We start from the raw sequence: 18,743 nt of genomic DNA, 5'->3' as shown, positions 1-18,743 counted from the left end.
ATTTTTAAAAGAATATATTAAAACACAAAAAAAAGGTAAGAGGAACATGGTCTCAGAATTTAAAAATTGGATAAATGTTATTTCATGAAAAACTCTACATTGTCTTGGTTGTTGCCATTCCATCTCCCCAGAGCAGCCTAGTCTCTGGAAAGTGGGCAAGCCTTTCAACGCCTCCGTCCTCTTCTCAGGAGAAATCCTCTGATCACACATGTTCTAAAGTTTCGGTGGAGTTTCAACAACATTCTTTGTCATAAAGTCAGTAAAAAGCACTAACCTTCTGGATGGCACAATCTCCACTTGATACAGGAACAGTCCTGCCTTCATAGAGGTTTCTGGGTGACCTCTAGGTGCCTTTCTCAGAGCATGGAGACAAATGTTGTCTCAGATGGAAGCCCAGGCTTCTAGGAACAAAAGCAATCACCCAGTCAAACCTCTGTCCTTTATAAGGAGAAGAAATGGAGGCCCAGATTGACAGGCTCTTGTCTTAGTCCCCTAGGGCTGCCATCACAAGATACCACAAAGTGGGGACTCTAAAGCACAGAAACTTACTCTCTCACAGTTTTGGAGGCTTGAAGTCCAAATCAAGGTATAAGCCAAGTTGATTCCTCCTGAGGGATCTGTGAGAGGAACTGTTCCATGCCTCTCTCCTGTCTTCAGGTGGCTCCCGGCAGTCCTTGGTGTTCCTTTGCTGTCTGTAGCTGTATCTTTGCGTGGCATCTTCCCCCTACGAGACTCTGTCTTCAAGTCTGTTCTCCCCTTTCCTAAGGCACCACTCGGAAGGGATTAGGGCCAGCTCTACTCCTGGGTATGACCTCATGCTAACTGATAGCAAAAGATAAACTCTATTTCCAAACAAGGTCACGTTCACAGGTACAGGGGTTAGGACTTCAACATACCTTTTTGGGGGGCACACTTCAATCCATAGCAGGTCTCTTCTCACCACAGCAGAACTGGACTCTGATCCCCACGTGAGTGCTCCTGCAACCACCCTCCTTTAGGGTGGCTCCTGTGTCATCTTGAAGCAGGCAGCCATGAAAAGGTTATTAAAAAAAAAAAAACCAAACCCATGATTCCACCTCATAGCGACCCTATAGGACAGAGTAGAACTGCCCCACAGAGTTTCCAAGGAGCGCCTGGCGGATTCAAACTGCCGACCTTTTGGTTAGCAGCCATAGCACTTAACCACTAGGCCACCAGGGTTTCCAAGGTTATTAAAGGTATCCCATATTCTTCAGAAAAGTCTACTCTTGCTACATTTTTGTTACAACCTTTACAGCACTTCACCATGATTGGCTGGTTCCCTAGGTTTCTTCTCTTCTCCTAGCAGGAAGCGGAGGGGCAGGCGCACTAACTCCGAATTTACCCAATATATGACCTTCCTGGGGTGGCAGTGGGAGCCCTCGCCATTTTTTTAGAGCTGTGCACAGTATCTTTAGAGCCGTGTGCAAAAGCTCATTCACAAAAATTACGCAGACTGTGCCTGCATCACAAGATTGAAGATCCCCCCTCTCTGCTCGTGCATAGGTATGTCCCTCTCTACAAAAGGAGCGAATCTACCCTGGTTAAGCTGAGCTAGCCTTAGGTCAGGAGACCCTGCCTGCCTGCCTCCCAGTTTACAAACTGTGAATAAGCCTTTCTGTTCTTCCAACCCTGCGTCTGGCTGACTTCAATTTACTAGTCTGCTTGACAAGAACCTATTAGCTGACGGCTTCGATCTGACATAACCCTTCATTGTTTGAGCACTTTCTTACTTTCTGGCATAACAAAATATTCCACGTTTATCTTATAGCTACCCTACCCCACCCTAGAATCAGCCTTCTCTCCAAGAAGCCCAGTCTCTTTTAATGGGGAAATGTATTAAAGACTAAGATCTGGGTGCTAGGTGCACACGTCACTATACACAAGCCAGGAAATATATACCTGTATGTGCACATATGCTTGCAAAAAGCCGGCAGTGAGTAAGGAAGACCGAAGAATTGATGCTGTTGAATTATGGTGTTAGCGAAGAATATTGAATATACCAAGGACTGCCAGAAGAATGAACAAATCTCTCTTCGAAGAAGAACAGCCAGAATGCTCCTTAGAACAAGGATGGCGAGACTTCATCTCATGTACTTTGGACATGTTATCAGGAGGGACCAGTCCCTGGAGAAGGACATCGTGCTTGGTAAAGTAGAGGGTGAGCGAAAGAGGAAAACACCCAATGAGATGGATTGACACAGTGGCTGCAACAATGGGCTCAAACATATCAACAATTGTGAGGATGGCATGGGATCGGACGGTGTTTCGTTCTGTTGTACATAGTAGGGTCGCTGTGAGTCAGAACCAACTCAATGGCACCTGACAACAATAACAATGGCACATATATCTACACATACATGTAAAAATACATAAACACATACGTATATGCACATATGTACATACACATGTGCACATAAATGCACGTATGTATACAAAAAAATCAGGGATTCATACTCAATACCTCCAATTCCTTTCCATCCCCATTGTTGTTGTTGTTGTTAGGTGCCGTCGAGTCAGTTCCAACTCATTGCGACCCTATAAGACAGAGCAGAACTGCCCCATAGCAGTTCCAAGGAGCGGCTGGTGGATTCGAACTGCCGACCTTTAAGTTAGCAGCCAGAGCTCTTAACCACTGCATCACCAGGGCTTCATCCCCATATGGTTATTGTTTTCCTTCTCCCATTTCCTATTTGTATGTCCCTTTTTCCACCGTGAGAACCCTGGCTCCTAACACATTTACCTACTTGCTCAATTCTATAATGCAGCTAAAATAATTTCAGAATTCCTTCACCCATAACCACTACATTAAACAAGCAAAATGGAGTTCAGGATTTGTTTGCAATTCTCCTCCTCCCCTAATCCAACACTGTGGGGTATATATAGTCAAATACTGTGTTTACAAATTACTTGGTTTCTTTCTTTCTTTTTTCCTTTTAGTATAATTGTAAAATTTATGTGAAATATTATGTTTCTTTTTTTTGTTTCCTTCCCTTTTGTTATTGATTTAATTTTATTTTTTGAATAACAGGAACTTTACCATGTTTTCCAAAGTTAAAACTACACAAAAAGTTATACTCAAAGAAGTGTCACTTCCTCTCATATTTCTTCCACCCCTTGTTGATAACCAGCCTGGTCTTCTAATTTATCCTTGCTATTTTTTTTTTTTTTTTTTTATGTTTCTATTTGGAGCCTTGGTGGCACAGTGGTTAAGAGTTTGTCTGCTAACCACAAGGTCAGCAGTTCGTAATCCACCAATTGCTCCTTGGAAACCCTGGGGGGCAGTTCTACTCTGTCCTATAGGGTCGCTGTGTATTTCTATTTGTGATGCTAAGCAGAATATATGTATTTTCCTTATTTTCTCTTCTTTCTTATCCAAAAAGTGGCACCACTATATATTCTTCTGCACTTCACATTTTTCACTTAATGTCTCTTGAAAATTACTTTATATCAATTTATAGAGATCCACCTCGTTCTTTATTTACAGCTATAAAAACTATGTACCATTGTTTTTATTCAACCAGTCTTCTATACTTGGCAAGCAGGTACATTTTTGCACAAAAGTAAAACATGGACAAGAGGCCTATCCTGAAGGCATATGTGTGCACCCAGGAATCTTCAGTGAATCCCCTGGTTTTCCATTCCTGCCTCCAGCCTTACCCACAGCCCAGAGCTTTTCTGGGGTCTGCCAGGACATCAGTCCCCTTCTCCCTCTGCTGCAGCCTTTTATGTGTGTCTCCTAAGCGCCTCTTTCTTGGCTCTTTTTCTTGAGACAACACTCTTTCCAGCTTTCAGAGCTGGAAATTACTGAGACCTTTGATTCACTGATGTCCTTTCTCCTGTTTTCTTTGCTGTTGTAGGCCCATTTTTTTTCCCTTTAATATAATTTGAAAGGTTAATAAGGAAGGAGTTGAGACATAAAGTAAGTGCTTGTTCCACCGTCGTGATACAAAATCTGCTGCCAACGTTTAAAATAACAATATATTTTTCTATCTAAATTATTTTAATGTCATCAGTACCCAGGAATTTTTATATAAAGTTCTAAACTTGTAATACGAAGCAATACGTAAGAGGAGGGAAGGAATGTTTGAAACTGAATAGAATGACTAAGGAAGGACACAAACGTAGGGAAAAAAAGTTAAGTACAAGAAGTGAACTATCTAAGTACCTACCCCTCAAAGAACTGGTGTAACTTCAGACCCTACCAACTCAAAAATTCTGATTCTATGTTTTATTCCATTTCCTAACTCTGGAAAACATTGTATTTGGCAACATTCTCCTGAGTTTTCTGGAGGCCTATCCCAGCACCAGCCTTTGCCTCTGGAAAATATCAGTGGGTTTTCGGGAGGGAGAGAGGACAGAGTGGTAGAGGCCTAACCAAGTGGTAAAGTAAAAATGCTTTGGGAAATAATATAAAGACCTCCAAACTACCAATGTGATCATTCATCTTTGGCCGCTCGTGTGATTTTCCACAGCTGTGATTCCTTCAACACAGTTATGCTTCCCGTAGATGTCCCTGCTGTTGTGCATGGCTTACCAGAAGCAGACAGACTGGAAATCATGGAACGGTACTTTTTTGCCTTTGGTCTCTAATGTTATCTGTTTCCCAAAAATATGGTAGGTGCCGTGAGGGATTTCAGAGGAGCACACAGTGCCTGAGCCTAAAACCGGACAAGAGGAGAAGGCCAGCACGCAGCCACACCACTGACTAACCAGGATCAGCTGCCGTCGAGTCAGCTTGAACTCATGGTGACCCCACGTGTGTCAGAGTAGAACTAAGCTCCACAGGCTTTCAATGGCTGGTTTTGGGGAAATAGGCCTTTCTTCCGACGCACCTCTGGGTGGGCTTGAACTACCAATCTCTGGGTTAGCAGCAGAGCACATTAACCATTTGCACTATCCAGGGACTCCATGCCACTAACTAGATAAAGCATGTTAAATTCATGGTAGGGGATAGAGAGACGCTGAGGTCTAAAATGTTTTGGTGTCTGATCTCCCCTCCAGGAGCTCAAAGTGGGGAATGTTGAGCAATGCATACTGATACAGTGTTTTGTCAGATGACTAGCACATAAGGTCTTGATAATTGAAAGCTATTATTATTCCTTGAATCCTTGATGTCCCGAACCCCTTGCCAGTATCTGGCACATGGTAGGCAAGCAATGACTCTTTTTGGAATAAATGTCATATCACACGATAGTAACAATGTGAGAAATTAAGAGAGAAGATATGCGGTTATATGTCCAAAATATCAAATGAAGAGATAGTCATGTCCCAAGAGGTTTCCTAGATGAATTAATATTTCTGACATTTTTTAACTGAGGCAGAGCTCCACCTTCAATTTTTTTAATACCTTTGGGGAATGTGAAAGAACACTTGGATGTGATACTGCGTCTCCGACTGGCAGAGCTGGAGTGTGGCTCAGAGGGCCACCAGTCCGATGCAACAAGATTTCAGGCACATCAAGAAGACCCTTGGCTCCAAAAAGCCCTCTCTACTCTCTATTTCCTGAACTCCTATCACTGAAGAGCCATTCCTTCACCTTTGGACTTTGTTCTAATCAAAGTACAAATATCTCAGGGCAGAGAACACTTTGAGTCTCACCTATAACTCAGTATAAGCTACTCAGAGACTTTGAGTGGCAGGAGCAAAAGTGGAAATGGAAGATTCCTGGTCCACTAGGGAGACTGAGGAAACTTTGAGGAGGGGATGGTGAGAAGCTGAAAACACATACAGTTGGCTTAGCCATTTCACCAAAAACTAAATTAAAAACAATGGTTTTTTGAATGTCCCTGCACATTTCTATTTGACTGGAGTTAAATATTTGCATAAAGGGTTTCATCTCTGTTCACTGAGCAGGCTAAGTCCCCAGTCCAGGGTCTGCTTGATTGTTCCTGCATGTGATTCTGACTCCTGCACAGGTGGCAGCTGCCAGGTATCACTTTGCCTTGAAGCGATGAAGAAGTGTTCTCAAGTATAGCTGCATGTCTTTTGTAAGATGGATGCCTTTGTTTTTATTTGAGAAATGATTCTGGGATGAATCGTTCCTATGCATGGTCTTTCTGAAAATGTTTACCTCACAAATGAAACTCTCATTATTTAACTCCTATCACTTACAAAAATATTATAGGAACTGTATTTATCAATATATTTTTCTAACTGGCTGTTTCTTTGGCATCCTGATTTGCCAAAATTTTCTTTGGCATGCCGATTTGCACTTACTATTCCCACTATTCAAATATATCTTCATTCTTAAAAAAATCTAAGCTTTCATATTCTACAATCAACATTTCCTAACTCATTCTGTGAAGCCAGCATTATTCTAATACCCAAACCAGGCAAAAACATTACTAAGGAAGGATAATTACAGACCAATATGTCTCATGAACATAGATGTAAAAATCCTCAACAAAATATAAGCAAATAGAATCCAACAATGTATAAAAAGAATTATACACCACAATCAAGTGTATGTATGCAGTTTTGTTTTTTTTTTTAATGCAGGGCTGATTCGACATTCAAAAATCAATTTATGTAATCCATCACGTCAACAGGCTAAAAAGAAAAATGATGTGATTATATCAATAGATGCAAGAAAAGCACTTGACAAAATTCAATACCCACTCATGATAAAAACTCTCAGCAGTTAGGAATTGAGGGAAACTTCCTCAACTTGATAAAGAACACCTGCAAAAAACCTACAGTTAAAATCGTACTTAATGGTGAGAAACTAGATGTTTTCCCCCAAAATTTGAGAACAAGACAAGAACATCCCCTCTCACCACTCCTGTTTGACATCGTACTGAAAATCCTAACTACTGCAATTAAGCACGAAAAGGAAATACAAGGTATATAGATTGGGAAGGAAGAAATAAAACTGTCTTTGTTGTCAGAAGATGTGATTGTCTATGTTGAAAAATCCCAAAGAAGTGACAAAAATTCTCCTGGAACTAATAAGTGTTACAGCAAGGTTACAGAATGCAAGGTTAAGATACAGAAGTCATTTGCTTTCCTGTTTACCAGAAATGAACAATTGGAACTTGAAATTAAAAACACAAAACTCTTTACATTAGCACCAAAAAAAGAGAAATACTTAGGCATAAAGCTAACAAAATATGTACAAGATCTATACAAGGAAAACTACAAAATTCTGATGAAGAAATCAAAGAAGATCTAAATAAATGGAGAGATATTTCATGTTCATGGATAGAAAGACTTAATATTATTGAAATGTCAGTTCTTCCCAATTTGATCAATAGTTTCAATGCAATACCATTCAAAATTCCAGCAAGCTATTTTGTAAACATCAGCAAAATGATCCTAAGTTTGTATGAAAAGAAAAAAGACCCAGAATAGCCAGCACAATACTGAAGAACAGTGTTGGAGGACTGACAGTACCCAACTTTAAGATTTAGTATAAAGTACAGTGATCTAGAAAGTGTGGTATTGGTCAAAGAATACACAAGTAAATCAATGGAACAGAACAGAGAGCCCAGATATAGACCCACACAGATGGTGTTAACTGATCTCCGACAAATGACTAAAGGCAAGTCAATGGAGAAAAGACAGTCTTTTCAACAAATGGTGCTGGAAAAACTAGATATCCACATGTAAAAAAAATGAAGCTAGACATTTGATCTTAGACCTTTCGTAAAAATTAACTCCAAATGGATCAGAGGCCTAAATGTGAGAAGCAAAACAACTTCTAGAAGACAACAGTCAGTCAGAAATACAGTCAGAATACTCCTTAGAAGCAAGGATGGTGAGACTTCATCTCGCTTACTTTGGACACATCATCAGGAGGGGCCGATAGCTTGAGAAGGACGTTATGTTTGGTAAAGTAGAGGGTCAGCAAAAAAGAAGACGACCCTCAACAAGATGGATTGACACAGTGGCTGCAACAATGCGCTCAAACATAGCAACAACGATTGTGAGGATGGCGCAGGATCAGGCAACTTTTGGTTCTGTTGTACATAATAAGGTCGCTATGAGTCAGAGCCGACTCAACACACCTGACAGTAACGACAGAAGATAATAATAGGAGAAAATCTGGATGAGCTTAGATTTGGCAATGACTTTTTAGATACAGCACCAAAAGCGGGATCTATAAAAGAAAAAAATGATAACGTGGACTTCATTAAATTATACAATCAGTTGTGATGGCAGCAAAGAAATTCTGATGACTCGAGTGCTGTTAACAATTTATCACTGCCATGTTAAATTAGATGTATGTGATCACAGGAAATGCTTTATTACTTGGCACACTAGACCATGTTTCACACTTTATATCCTCAAAAATGGGTGTTAGTTGATTACTGTTTCTATAATTTTCTTTTGCAAACATATACTAATACTTTCAGTGCAGTTTTACAGGTAAATAATTAGTGAAATCCTAAATGTCTGAGGCTTGTATCTAGTTATTCTAAGCCCTTCCCACATGTAGTTATACTTCGCTAGGGACTTGAGTCCAGATCTGAAAAGGAAAGTTGAGTGCCTTCCACTCAACATACTGCATGGGGACATTCCCAACAGTACCACAGCCAGGACAACACAATACACATTTCCTTCAGGGCCAGAGGAGTAAGTTCCCTCTGGCAGTGCCCGCTAGGGAGACGTTCAGCAGACCAAAACATAGTCAGCACTTCCTTCATTCAGCACTCATGTGCAGACCGTTGTCACCACTTTCCTCAACTTTCACATGGGAATAAAATAGCACCCACTTCATAGAGGGTTGTCAGAATTAAAGGAGATAATGGTAATGTGAGGATGGTTATAACGACAGCTAACATTGATTGAGCACTGATGTGTACCAGGAAACCCTGGTGGTGTAGTGGTTAAGTGCTGTGGCTGCTAACCAAAATGTCAGCAGTTCAAATCTACCAGGCGCTCCTTGAAAACTCTATGGGGCAGTTCTATCCTGTCCTATAGGGTAGCTATGAGTTGGAATCAACTCAATGGCAATGGGTTTAGTTTTTTGGTTTTTTAATGTGTACCAGGCACAGTGCTTTGCTATTATTGTCTCATTTAACCCCTATAATGAGGTCTCATTATTCATACTTCAGAGATAAGGAAACTGCTAACGAGGAAATAATGTTTGCAAAGCATCAGCATAGTAATGCGCATATAGCAGGTGCTCAGTAAAAGTTTGCTTTCAGTCTTAGAGGATTAAACAACTTTTTGCACTTTTCATGGGTATTTCCTGAACACAAAATTGCTATGACCATCTCAGTTTATGTATCACTGCTGAGCAAAGTGTTCCTGTCGGTAATTCCAAACTTTGAAGCCTTTTTTTGCCAGGAAAAGTGTCAATGATTATAGATCTTGGAAGCATTTCTCTTTAACTGAGTGTGGTGGAAACTGCTATCAAAAAAAAAAAAACTATTTTTCTCTTCTTCTAAAATAATAATTAAAAAAAAAAAAAAAGACCGTTGCCATTGTAATAGAGTTGTTGAAACTAGGGACTAAGGTTCCCAGCCTTCCCTGCAATTAAGCTGGCCATTTCACCAGGTGTCAATGGAATGTGAGCATTCTACCACTGGGGTCAAGGCCCTTACAGTGAGTGTGGCGCCTCCACACTGTCTCTCCCCCTTTCCTCCAACTGGAACCCATACAAGCAGTGACCCAGCTTTAATCACCAAACAACAAAGGCTCTGCAACCAAATCTGCCCTGCCTCCTGTTTTTGTAAATAAAGTTTTATTGGAACACAGCCATGCCCATTCATATATGTATTTCCTATGACTCCTTTCACACTACAGTGGCAGAGTTGGGTAGTTGCAATAGAGACCATATGGCCCACAAAACCTAAAATATTTACTCTCTGACCTTTTACAGAAAAAGCTTACCAATTCCTGCTCTAGGGGATAGAAGAACCACAAAAAGATAAAAAAAAAAAAATAATAACAGAGCTCTAAAGGACTTCATGTTGCAGGAAAAAAAAAAAAAAAAAGAGCAACCTACAAATCTGGGATACTTACCTCAAGCAATGACTTGAAAGAGGGAGAAACTTCTTTGTCCCTTAACCCACCTCCTTAATACACTGAGCAAGTGGCAGGAGGAAGTGAGGCAGGCTCTGAGGGAGGAGGAGAAGGTTCACACAGCACCCAGGCAGCCTGAGCAGTTCAATAAACTGATCCTGGACACGAGAGCCAGATGACTTTCACTGAAGTGCTGAGTTCAGGACAAGCCTGTCTGCTGTCAAAGGCAGCACACTTCGTGGGTGTTCCAGAAGTCATCCTCTCCCAGAATGAGTCATAAGACTTCAGCAAAGGCAATACTGCCAACAGTCATAAAGTATGAGTGTGTGACTCAACAGAAGAGCTTGGTTTCACCACGCTTATATATATGTTTCATAAATATTAAATTAATTTTTAAAAACTGATTAAAAGAACATTGATTACTGCTCTCATATGTGCTTGAGATTCATATTCAGTTAAATTACTAGAAAGAGTGATTTTTTTTAGGCTGATTTATTCTCTGCTCCAAAACTGGTGGGTGTGTGTGTTCTTCAACAAATGTATATATTTGAATTGTGCAAAATATGCAAACGCATGAGGCGTGGTCTCTAGATACTTTCAATCCTCTTCTGTATTTAGGGCCCAGCATGTCCGTGGTTCTTCAGTGCAGATTTTTCTAAAGGAAAAGACATATAAATCTGCTGAGACCTTCTTCTTTTCTTGAGTGCTGAGAACTTTTTAAAGCTCTTTATGCCCAAAACAACCATCCATATAATAAACTCATGCCCTCCTTTATAGACCCAACTAAAATCCTGCCTCCTCCCAACCATCTCATCTGTTCCTGATTTATACCCTGAAAGCCTCATTCAGTGGGTACTTGTCACAGGCTGACTTGTACTGTGGATTGTTTGAGGAGGTACCTGTGTCTTCCATACTAGGCCAGCCCAGAAGAACTGGTTTGTACTTAACCATGTTGTCCATCGTGTTTAGCACAGCAGGGCTGGCTAGTCTAGGGATGGAAATGCCCCTGCATTGCTCTTGGCAGCATGCTTTTGTTTGTTTTTAATTTCCATTGTGCTTTCTCCTTTGACCCATACATCGTTTAGAAGGATATGGCTTAAATTAAAAGAAGTTGTGGATTTTCTAGTTATCTATTTTGCTGTTGATTTCTACCCTAATTCCATTGTGGCCAGAGAACATGCTCTGAATGATTTCAGCCTTTGAGAATCATTCAGGCTTGCTTTAGGGCCACAGACCTGGTCAATTTTGGTAAATGTTCCATGTGCACTTGAAAAGAATGTAAATTCTGTAACCCCATTTTAAAAAATTGCTTTTTATTCTCTGGTTATAAATGGTTACTCCTACTATCATTTGTTGGTCAAAAGCAATTTATCAGCTTCTACTTCTCTTTGCTTTTAGACTCAACAAAAATAGATGGAACAACAGTTGAAAGCCATATGAACTGAGTAACTCTAAAATGATCACAATATTTCATTCTATTTTTACTTTGGAAAGGGAAAACAGTTCCAGCTAAACATCTTATTCTTTTTCAGTGAGTTCTGTGAACAGGATATAGACATTATGTTGACTCCAGAAATGATTCAGGTGGAATTCCCAATGTTGGACCACAAAGACTCCAAGAAGGAGAAGTAAGTGAATGTTTTTGTGCCTTGTTAGGAGGTAAGCTTGGATAAAATTTGTCCTACATAAAGTACAAAATGGTTGTGTTGTCTGAATCTAAATATCTCAGGTGTAGAGACAGACACGTTTCTGATGCTGTAGATATTTAGATATATGTATTTTTTCATTTTATGCACATCGTGCCTCTTCAACTGTTATTAGCAAGTGAACTTTTAAACCCTGAATCCAATTTTTCCATTTGCTTATAATTCAATTTCTTATAAAACAGAGATGTGTCTATTTCTTATTAATAGCTGACTGGGTTTCATTCAGCATAAGGAACCCAGACTCTGGAGCCAGACGAGACCTGTGGCTGAATCCCAGCTCCACCATTTATCATATCTGAGATCTTGAACCAAGTTAGTTCTCTTTCCTGGGCCTCTCTTGCCTGATTTGTAAAATGCAGACAATAAAACCTCTTTCACAAGGTGGTTGTGAGGATTAAATGAGATGCCAGATGTGAAAGCGTTTAGCGAGTTGCTTGGTGTGAACCAGGTGGTCAGCAAATGTTACTTCTTTCCTTCGCTGTGCCAGCAGGTGGCTAACTAGCTAAGCAAACACCTTCACAGTCATAAAAAAGACTGGTTTTTTAAGACTCCTGTTGTAATTTAAATAACCACCTATAGTTTATATGTTTTGTAAGTTTGAAACAGTTTAGTTTTTTTTTTAACTTTCTTGTTTAAAAGAAAATGCCTTTTTATTGATATAAAAAATCAAAATACACAGAAAAATATAAAGAATAAAATAAAAATAATCCTACTACCCAAGGGAAGTAACTTTTACATTTTCATTTTATTTTATTATGTTTTAGGTGAAAGTTTACAGCACAAATTAGTTTCTCGTTCAAAAATTTATACACACACCACCAACTGCTCTGACAGGGATCACAATAGAGGGTCCCAGACAGAGCTGGAGAAAAATGTAGAAATTGTAGCTTACACACACAAAAAGACCAGACTTACTGGTATGACAGAGACTGGAGAAAGCCTGAGAGTATGGCCCCCAGACACTCTTTTAACTTCATACTGAAGTCACTCCTGAGGTTCATTGTTCAGCCAAAGATTAGACAGACCCATAAAACAAAACAAGACTAAATGGGCACACTAACCCACGGGCAAGGATGAGAAGGCAGGAGAGGACAGCAAAGCTGGTAACGGGGAACCCCAAGGTCGAGAAGGGGAGAGTGTTGATATGTCCATGTCGTGGGGTTGTCAACCAATGTCAAAAATGATGTGTATTAATGGTTCAATGAGAAACTAATTTGCTCTGTAAACCTTCATCTAAAGTACAATAAAAAAAAATTTTATACACAAATTGTTTGTGAAATTGGTTGCAATCCCTGCAATGTTCAGTATTCTCCCCCTTTCCTTTTCTGCCCTGGGTTCTCCGCGTCCATTCATCCAGCCTTCTGGTCTCTTCCGGCCTTCTTGTCTTTGCTTTTGGGCAGGTGTTGCCCACTTGGTCTCGTATACACGATTGAACTGAGAAGCACGTTCCTCACATGTGTTATTGTTTGCTTCATAGGCCTGTCAATCTTTGGCTGAAAGGTGGACTTCGGGAGTGGCGTCAGTTCTGAGTTAGTGGGGTATCTGGGACCATAGCCTTGGGGGTTCCTCCAGTCTCTTTCAGACTAGTAATTCTGGTTTTTTGTGTGCGAATTTGAGTTCTGTTCTACATTTTTCTCTTGCTCTGTCTGGAACTCTCTATCATGATCCCTGTCAGAGCATTTGGAGATGATGGCCAGGCACCATCTGGTTCTTCTGGGCTCAGGCTGGTGGAGGCTGTGGTTCATGTGGTAGTAACTTTTACGTTTTGATATATGGCCTTCTAAACATTTTTATATACATATGTATACACACATAACAAAAAATAAATCATAATAAACTTTTTTGTTTTCTGTATTTAACAATATATCATATATATGCATTTATAAATATAAATATCATTGTATTTCACTGTGTAGATGTACCGTAACTTATTTAACCAACCCCAGTGATTGGGCACATAGATTCTTTTCAGTGTTTTGCTATTATAAGTAATGCTTCAGCAAACATCTTTGTGCCAGAATTTTCTGCAAAGCTTACCAGATAAAAACATAAATGCTAAATCAATGTGCATTTTAAGGTTTTAAGACAGATTGCTAAATTGCCATCCAGAAAGTACAACAAGGTACCAGCAGGTCAAGGGCGCCTGCATTCAGTGGTAGCTAACTGCCTCCAAGAACAACTGCCAACTTTGCCAAGAGACCAGAAGAACTGGATGGTGCCCGACTACCATTACTGAACATTTTAGTCAAAGATTCTACAGAAGAATCCTGATCAAAAGGGGAAAAATGCAGAATTTCAAATTCTCATGCACTCCAGACTTTCTGGAGCCATGGAGGCTTCATGAACCCCTGAAACCATTGCCCTGAGGTAATCTTTAAACCTTAAACCAAAAATATCCTCTGAAGTCCTCTTAAAACCAAACAATGGTTTATCTTTAACTAGTGAAAAATGTCCACCTTGAGCATTATGCTCTTTTAAGAATTATCTGTATGATATTGCTATGAGTTGGAATTGACTCAGCAGCAATGGGTTATATGGGATCAAATCAATAACAGCAACTCGATGGATTAGATAAGAATCTTAGTGGACAGTGAGTTTATGCTAATTGGAGAGAAAAAACTCAGAAAAGGAGGGTGAGAATGGTTGCACAACTCGAAGAATGTAATCAATGTCACTAAATTATACATGTAAAAACTGTTGAATTGGTGTGTGTTTTGCTGTGTATATTCTCAACAACAAAATAAGTAAAATTGGAAAAACAAAAAAGAGTGCCTGCAATTCAAACACCTGGACAACATGGACTAGTATCTTTTTTTTTTTTTTTTCTTTTTACCAATGTGATAAAAAGATGACTATCTTATTGTTTTAATTTTCATTTCTTTACTGCTAGTGCTATTAAAGTCTCCTGTGCTTACTAGCTATTTTTCTTCTTTTGTGAGAGGACTTTTGGTCTTTTTGCCTATTTTATATTAAGTGTTTATCTATTATTTATTTGTAAGAGTGCTTCATATATTAAGGATAACTACCTTTTCTTATATAGGTTGCAAATTTGTTTTCTCAGCTTGTCTTCTAATTTTGTTTAGGGTGTTTTTTGTTTTGGGGGTAGGGGCGTCACCTTTTCTGAAAGAAATGCCCAGTATCCTGGAGTAGGATGGGGTTTCTTGGCTTGCCTGTGATAATTTCAGAGGCCCACAGCAACCAAGACTTCTCAAAAGTTAGCAGTTTCTGGCAAAAGAGAGTTAATAAAAAAAAACTAAACCCATTGCCATTGAGTGAATTCCAACTCACAGTGACCCTATAGGACAGAGTGGAACTGCCCCACAGGATTTCCAAGGAGCTGCTGGTGGATTCAAACTGCTGACCTTTTGGTTAGCAGCTGAGTTCTTTAACCACTGTGCCACCAGGGCTCCACGGAAAGGGTTTAGGGAATGAAAAATGTTAATGGTATTTCAGTGAGCATCTGCTTTGATCAGTTAATTAATTCAATAAAATATCCTGTTAAACTGCATAGCACCCAGTACCTCTTACACCTCAGCGATGGGATCCACTTGGTCTTTTGTTTCAAGTTTCAAATGGTTGACTAAGAGTTTTAAATACCACCCCCCTTTATTTTCCGTTTCAAAAGTTACCCCGAACATAGAACAGCTCACCCTGTGAGCAGGGTTATGTCCAATACTGTGTATTCGTTTGCACCTGAAGTGCTTTTTCACCTTTTTTACTACGGAGCTACTTTTAAATGCCGCTTGATTATTAAATTATTATTAAATGAAATAGAAGTACTACTTTATATATTCACCCAAAGGAGTGTGTCATTCTTTTCCTTTTTTAAATGAATTTCAACTACTTTACAAAAATAAAATAAACTACCACAGAATAAACTCTACACATTTTCTGCACACCAAATTGTCTTTCAATTTTTGCAGCTTTTCAGAGTCTGCATGCATTTCACACATGTGCCATCAGCATATCCCTGGTATTCTGAGTTCACTTGCTTTGCAGTTCGAATTATTTTGTGTACATTTTTCCATGTGTCAAAATTGTCAAGAGAATGATCATCTTTTTGGCTGCAGAGTATTCCAACAGGTTGATATCCCACAGACTGTTCTCACAGGTTACTTGGTTCTGAAATCCTCTTCACTCATAACAAGCATTACCCTATATTCAGTTTTGCCTTCTTTGTTCTTCCTTGTCCCTCTTCTCATCTCCTTCAGCCTCCACAGCCAGAAGCCAACAGCGTCACCACCATCAGACACACACGCAGCCAGAGCTTAAACATTCAGGGGTAGAAGAGAACAGCACCTCAACAGTGTTTAATTCCCCCACGAAGACTGCTATCCGTTGGGTTTCTGGCAAACGTTTATTCTTGCGGATGCAAAGAATTATCTGCTATCCCCTGGTGGCTGTAATTAATCTGAGAAACTCTTTTCTGCCTCCACAGTGATTTCAGCCCCGTCAAGACCCAGTAAGGGCAGCCATGTTGTGAAAAGCCTTAAACGTCCAAGAAACTGAGATCGCCCGTAGCTGCTGACACATCATTGAATGCTCCTTAGATTACCACTGTCTCTCCAAATCATTAATACCTTTAAGGGCAGATGTGACCTGTGTAGTTTTAGACGTGATTCTCTAAAGTGGTGCTAACTCATTTTTTCAGTTGCTTGTATTAAGGAACATTTTAATTCTCCATTTTCAGATATTTCTGGTTTTCCCAAACTGTCGCATTTGCCAGGACTTCACATTTCACCCTCTTTAGAAAATGTTTTAGAAGCATGGAATTTTTTTAGTTTTTGTTTTGTCTTTTCCATATTTTATTGTGTTGAAAATATATACATCACAAGATACGCCAATTCAATTTTTACATATATAATTTAATGACATTGTTCACATCATGCAACCATTCTCGCTATTTTTTTTCCAGATTATTCTACCACCATTAACATAAACTCAGTGCCCCCTAGCCAAAAGCTCCCTCTTTCCCCCTCCCTCCCATTCCTAGTGGCCACTAATAGAAACATGCCATTGTATATTGTATTCTTCTATCTACTCTACAAGGCAGATCATACAGCTGAGCTCACAGTCTGTAGACTTCTGCCCTTTCAACCAAATATATTCATCATTTCCTCTTAGATATTTGAATGGTAGTAAACCTGACAAAAACTTCTCGGTTAAGTCTCTGTCTTCACCTTAACCCTTGGCCTGAGCCCACCAAAAGGCTAGTTGACCCCTAAGAAGCCCAGATACTTCCCGCCTGTCAGCCCCCAATTGTTCTCACCCCTTAATTGACAGCTGTATTTTATACCACATTAGGTTGAAGTTCTACCCAATAGCCGCCTTGCACACCCAGCAATCCAGGTGCATACCCCTCCCTCTCAGCCTTCTGGAGTCATTGTCGGGGTTAGAGATATTGTGTCTGTTTTATTCATAAAATGGAAAATCAACTAATGCTGATGAAGCATTTAGAAGACAACATGCTTCTAAATGCCTGCGATTTCTCATTTTACCTTCACAACAATGCTGGGAGATAGAAATCAGCACCATTTATACATCAGCAAAGTCCCTGGGTGGCACTAACAGTTAAGCACTCAGCTAGTACCTGAAAGGTTGGCAGTTCAGATCCACTTAGGGGAAGAAAGACCTGTCGATCTACTTCTAAAAAACCAGCCATTGAAAGCCCTGTAGAGCACAGCTCTACTCTGATACACATCAGGTCACCAGGACTTCGAAATGACTGGATGGCGATGGTTTGTTTGGATTTTTTTTTTTTTTTTTTTCTGATACAACAGGAAACAGAGACTCTAAAAGTTGGGATGACTTGTCCATGCTAAGAAAACAGTGCAACTAAGATCAGAAGCCAGGCGTGCGTGACTTACAAGCTGAGTTTTTTCACTATAATTATAGTTTAAAACCTTTTTTTATAAAAAACTCCACTGAGTATCCCGGGCAGCACTGGGCCCAGCAGAGGGGCACTTTATTAATTGTCCTCATGTTCCTTGTCACGTTTTTGATATTTAGAGAGGTGAAAGAGCAAGCCCAGCTACCTGAGAAGGCGGGAGAAAAGGTGCTGGAGGAGATGAAGAATCTGCGGGGGAAAGCGCTCAACCCATACCTGCTCCTGGTGTAAAGCCCACCACCAGTCACTTCCTCTCGTTCACGTTCTGTGCGACACTGCTGTCCGTTCAAGTTCCTAGAGAAAAGAAATGTGGCTATTACATTTTTAAAGTATAATTTGTCTTTTTAAAAATAAAATGTCATTAATATGATGGCAACGTTTGAAGCTTCTTGGTGCAAGGCTTAGTGCCAGAACAAAAACTGCCTGAGAAAGGTGAGAGCCGCTGTGATTAGGGGCTAGGAGCCAGTCCTGACAGCTCGTCCTGAGAGTGGTTTGGAGGTATGGGGCCCAGGGCCGGAGGTGGGATGGGTTTGGGGAAGAATCCCTTCTCCCCCTTGGCTCCCTGAGCACTGCAGATTTTGGCTTTGACAGCCACTCCCAGAAAGAACAGCGTTGGCATGTTCATTGGCACCCCAGGTAGCTAGGCCTGTGGCAGACTGGTGAGAGGGCACTGAGACTGGGGAGACACTGTGGGGCAGCTAGAGTTTGCAGGCTAGCTTGGGAGCCTTTGCACATGGTGTGCCCTAAGCCTCCACCGCCTTCTCACAGCCGTACTCAGCTCAGGCTTCCGGGCCTTCGCCCCCTTGGGCTTTGCACTTACCTCTGACCTAGGGGCTAAGTCTTTCATCTCTGGACACCTAATGCGTGCCACTGCAGAGTGGGTCCAGTCAGTGCTTGCTCAGGGAATTGCTCCCCTCGACAACCAGATTTAAAACTACTTTGTCCACCTGCTTCATTCAGCAGTACCCAATCAACAATTAAGCCCTGACTAATTTCACCCACTCCACGCCTCTTCTTCCTGGGCCCAGCATTGCATTATTTATGTGTACTTTCTTGTTCAGGGCTGGTTACATGACTTTGAATCTGTTCTCATATCAATGCATGTATTTACATCCATTTCAGTTTCTCCACGTATAAACAAGAGCCAATTTCTTTTCTTT

The 18,743-nt window shown here is 40.4% G+C and overlaps 1 protein-coding gene across 3 annotated transcripts in view; it reads left to right on the top strand.

Annotated features, from left to right (window-relative positions):
* CFAP221 (cilia and flagella associated protein 221) overlaps window positions 1-17,891 on the top strand; it is a 147,219-nt gene extending 129,328 nt beyond the window's left edge. For 2 of the 3 annotated variants that reach the window (XM_049889160.1, XM_049889161.1), the window contains exons 22-24: window positions 4,494-4,586; window positions 11,523-11,618; window positions 17,706-17,891. In XM_049889160.1, coding sequence (XP_049745117.1) covers window positions 4,494-4,586; window positions 11,523-11,618; window positions 17,706-17,814 — 298 coding nt within the window. In that variant the 3' untranslated portion in view covers window positions 17,815-17,891. The remainder of the gene's footprint in view (window positions 1-4,493; window positions 4,587-11,522; window positions 11,619-17,705) is intronic. The other variant, XM_049889162.1, reaches the window with a different exon arrangement.
* Window positions 17,892-18,743: the final 852 nt, after the last annotated feature.

Source organism: Elephas maximus, chromosome 6, assembly GCF_024166365.1.
Source record: "Elephas maximus indicus isolate mEleMax1 chromosome 6, mEleMax1 primary haplotype, whole genome shotgun sequence".
Taxonomy (NCBI): domain Eukaryota; kingdom Metazoa; phylum Chordata; class Mammalia; order Proboscidea; family Elephantidae; genus Elephas; species Elephas maximus.
The sequence above is the reverse complement of the archived record's forward strand: the minus strand, read 5'-3'. Positions and strand labels throughout refer to the sequence as shown.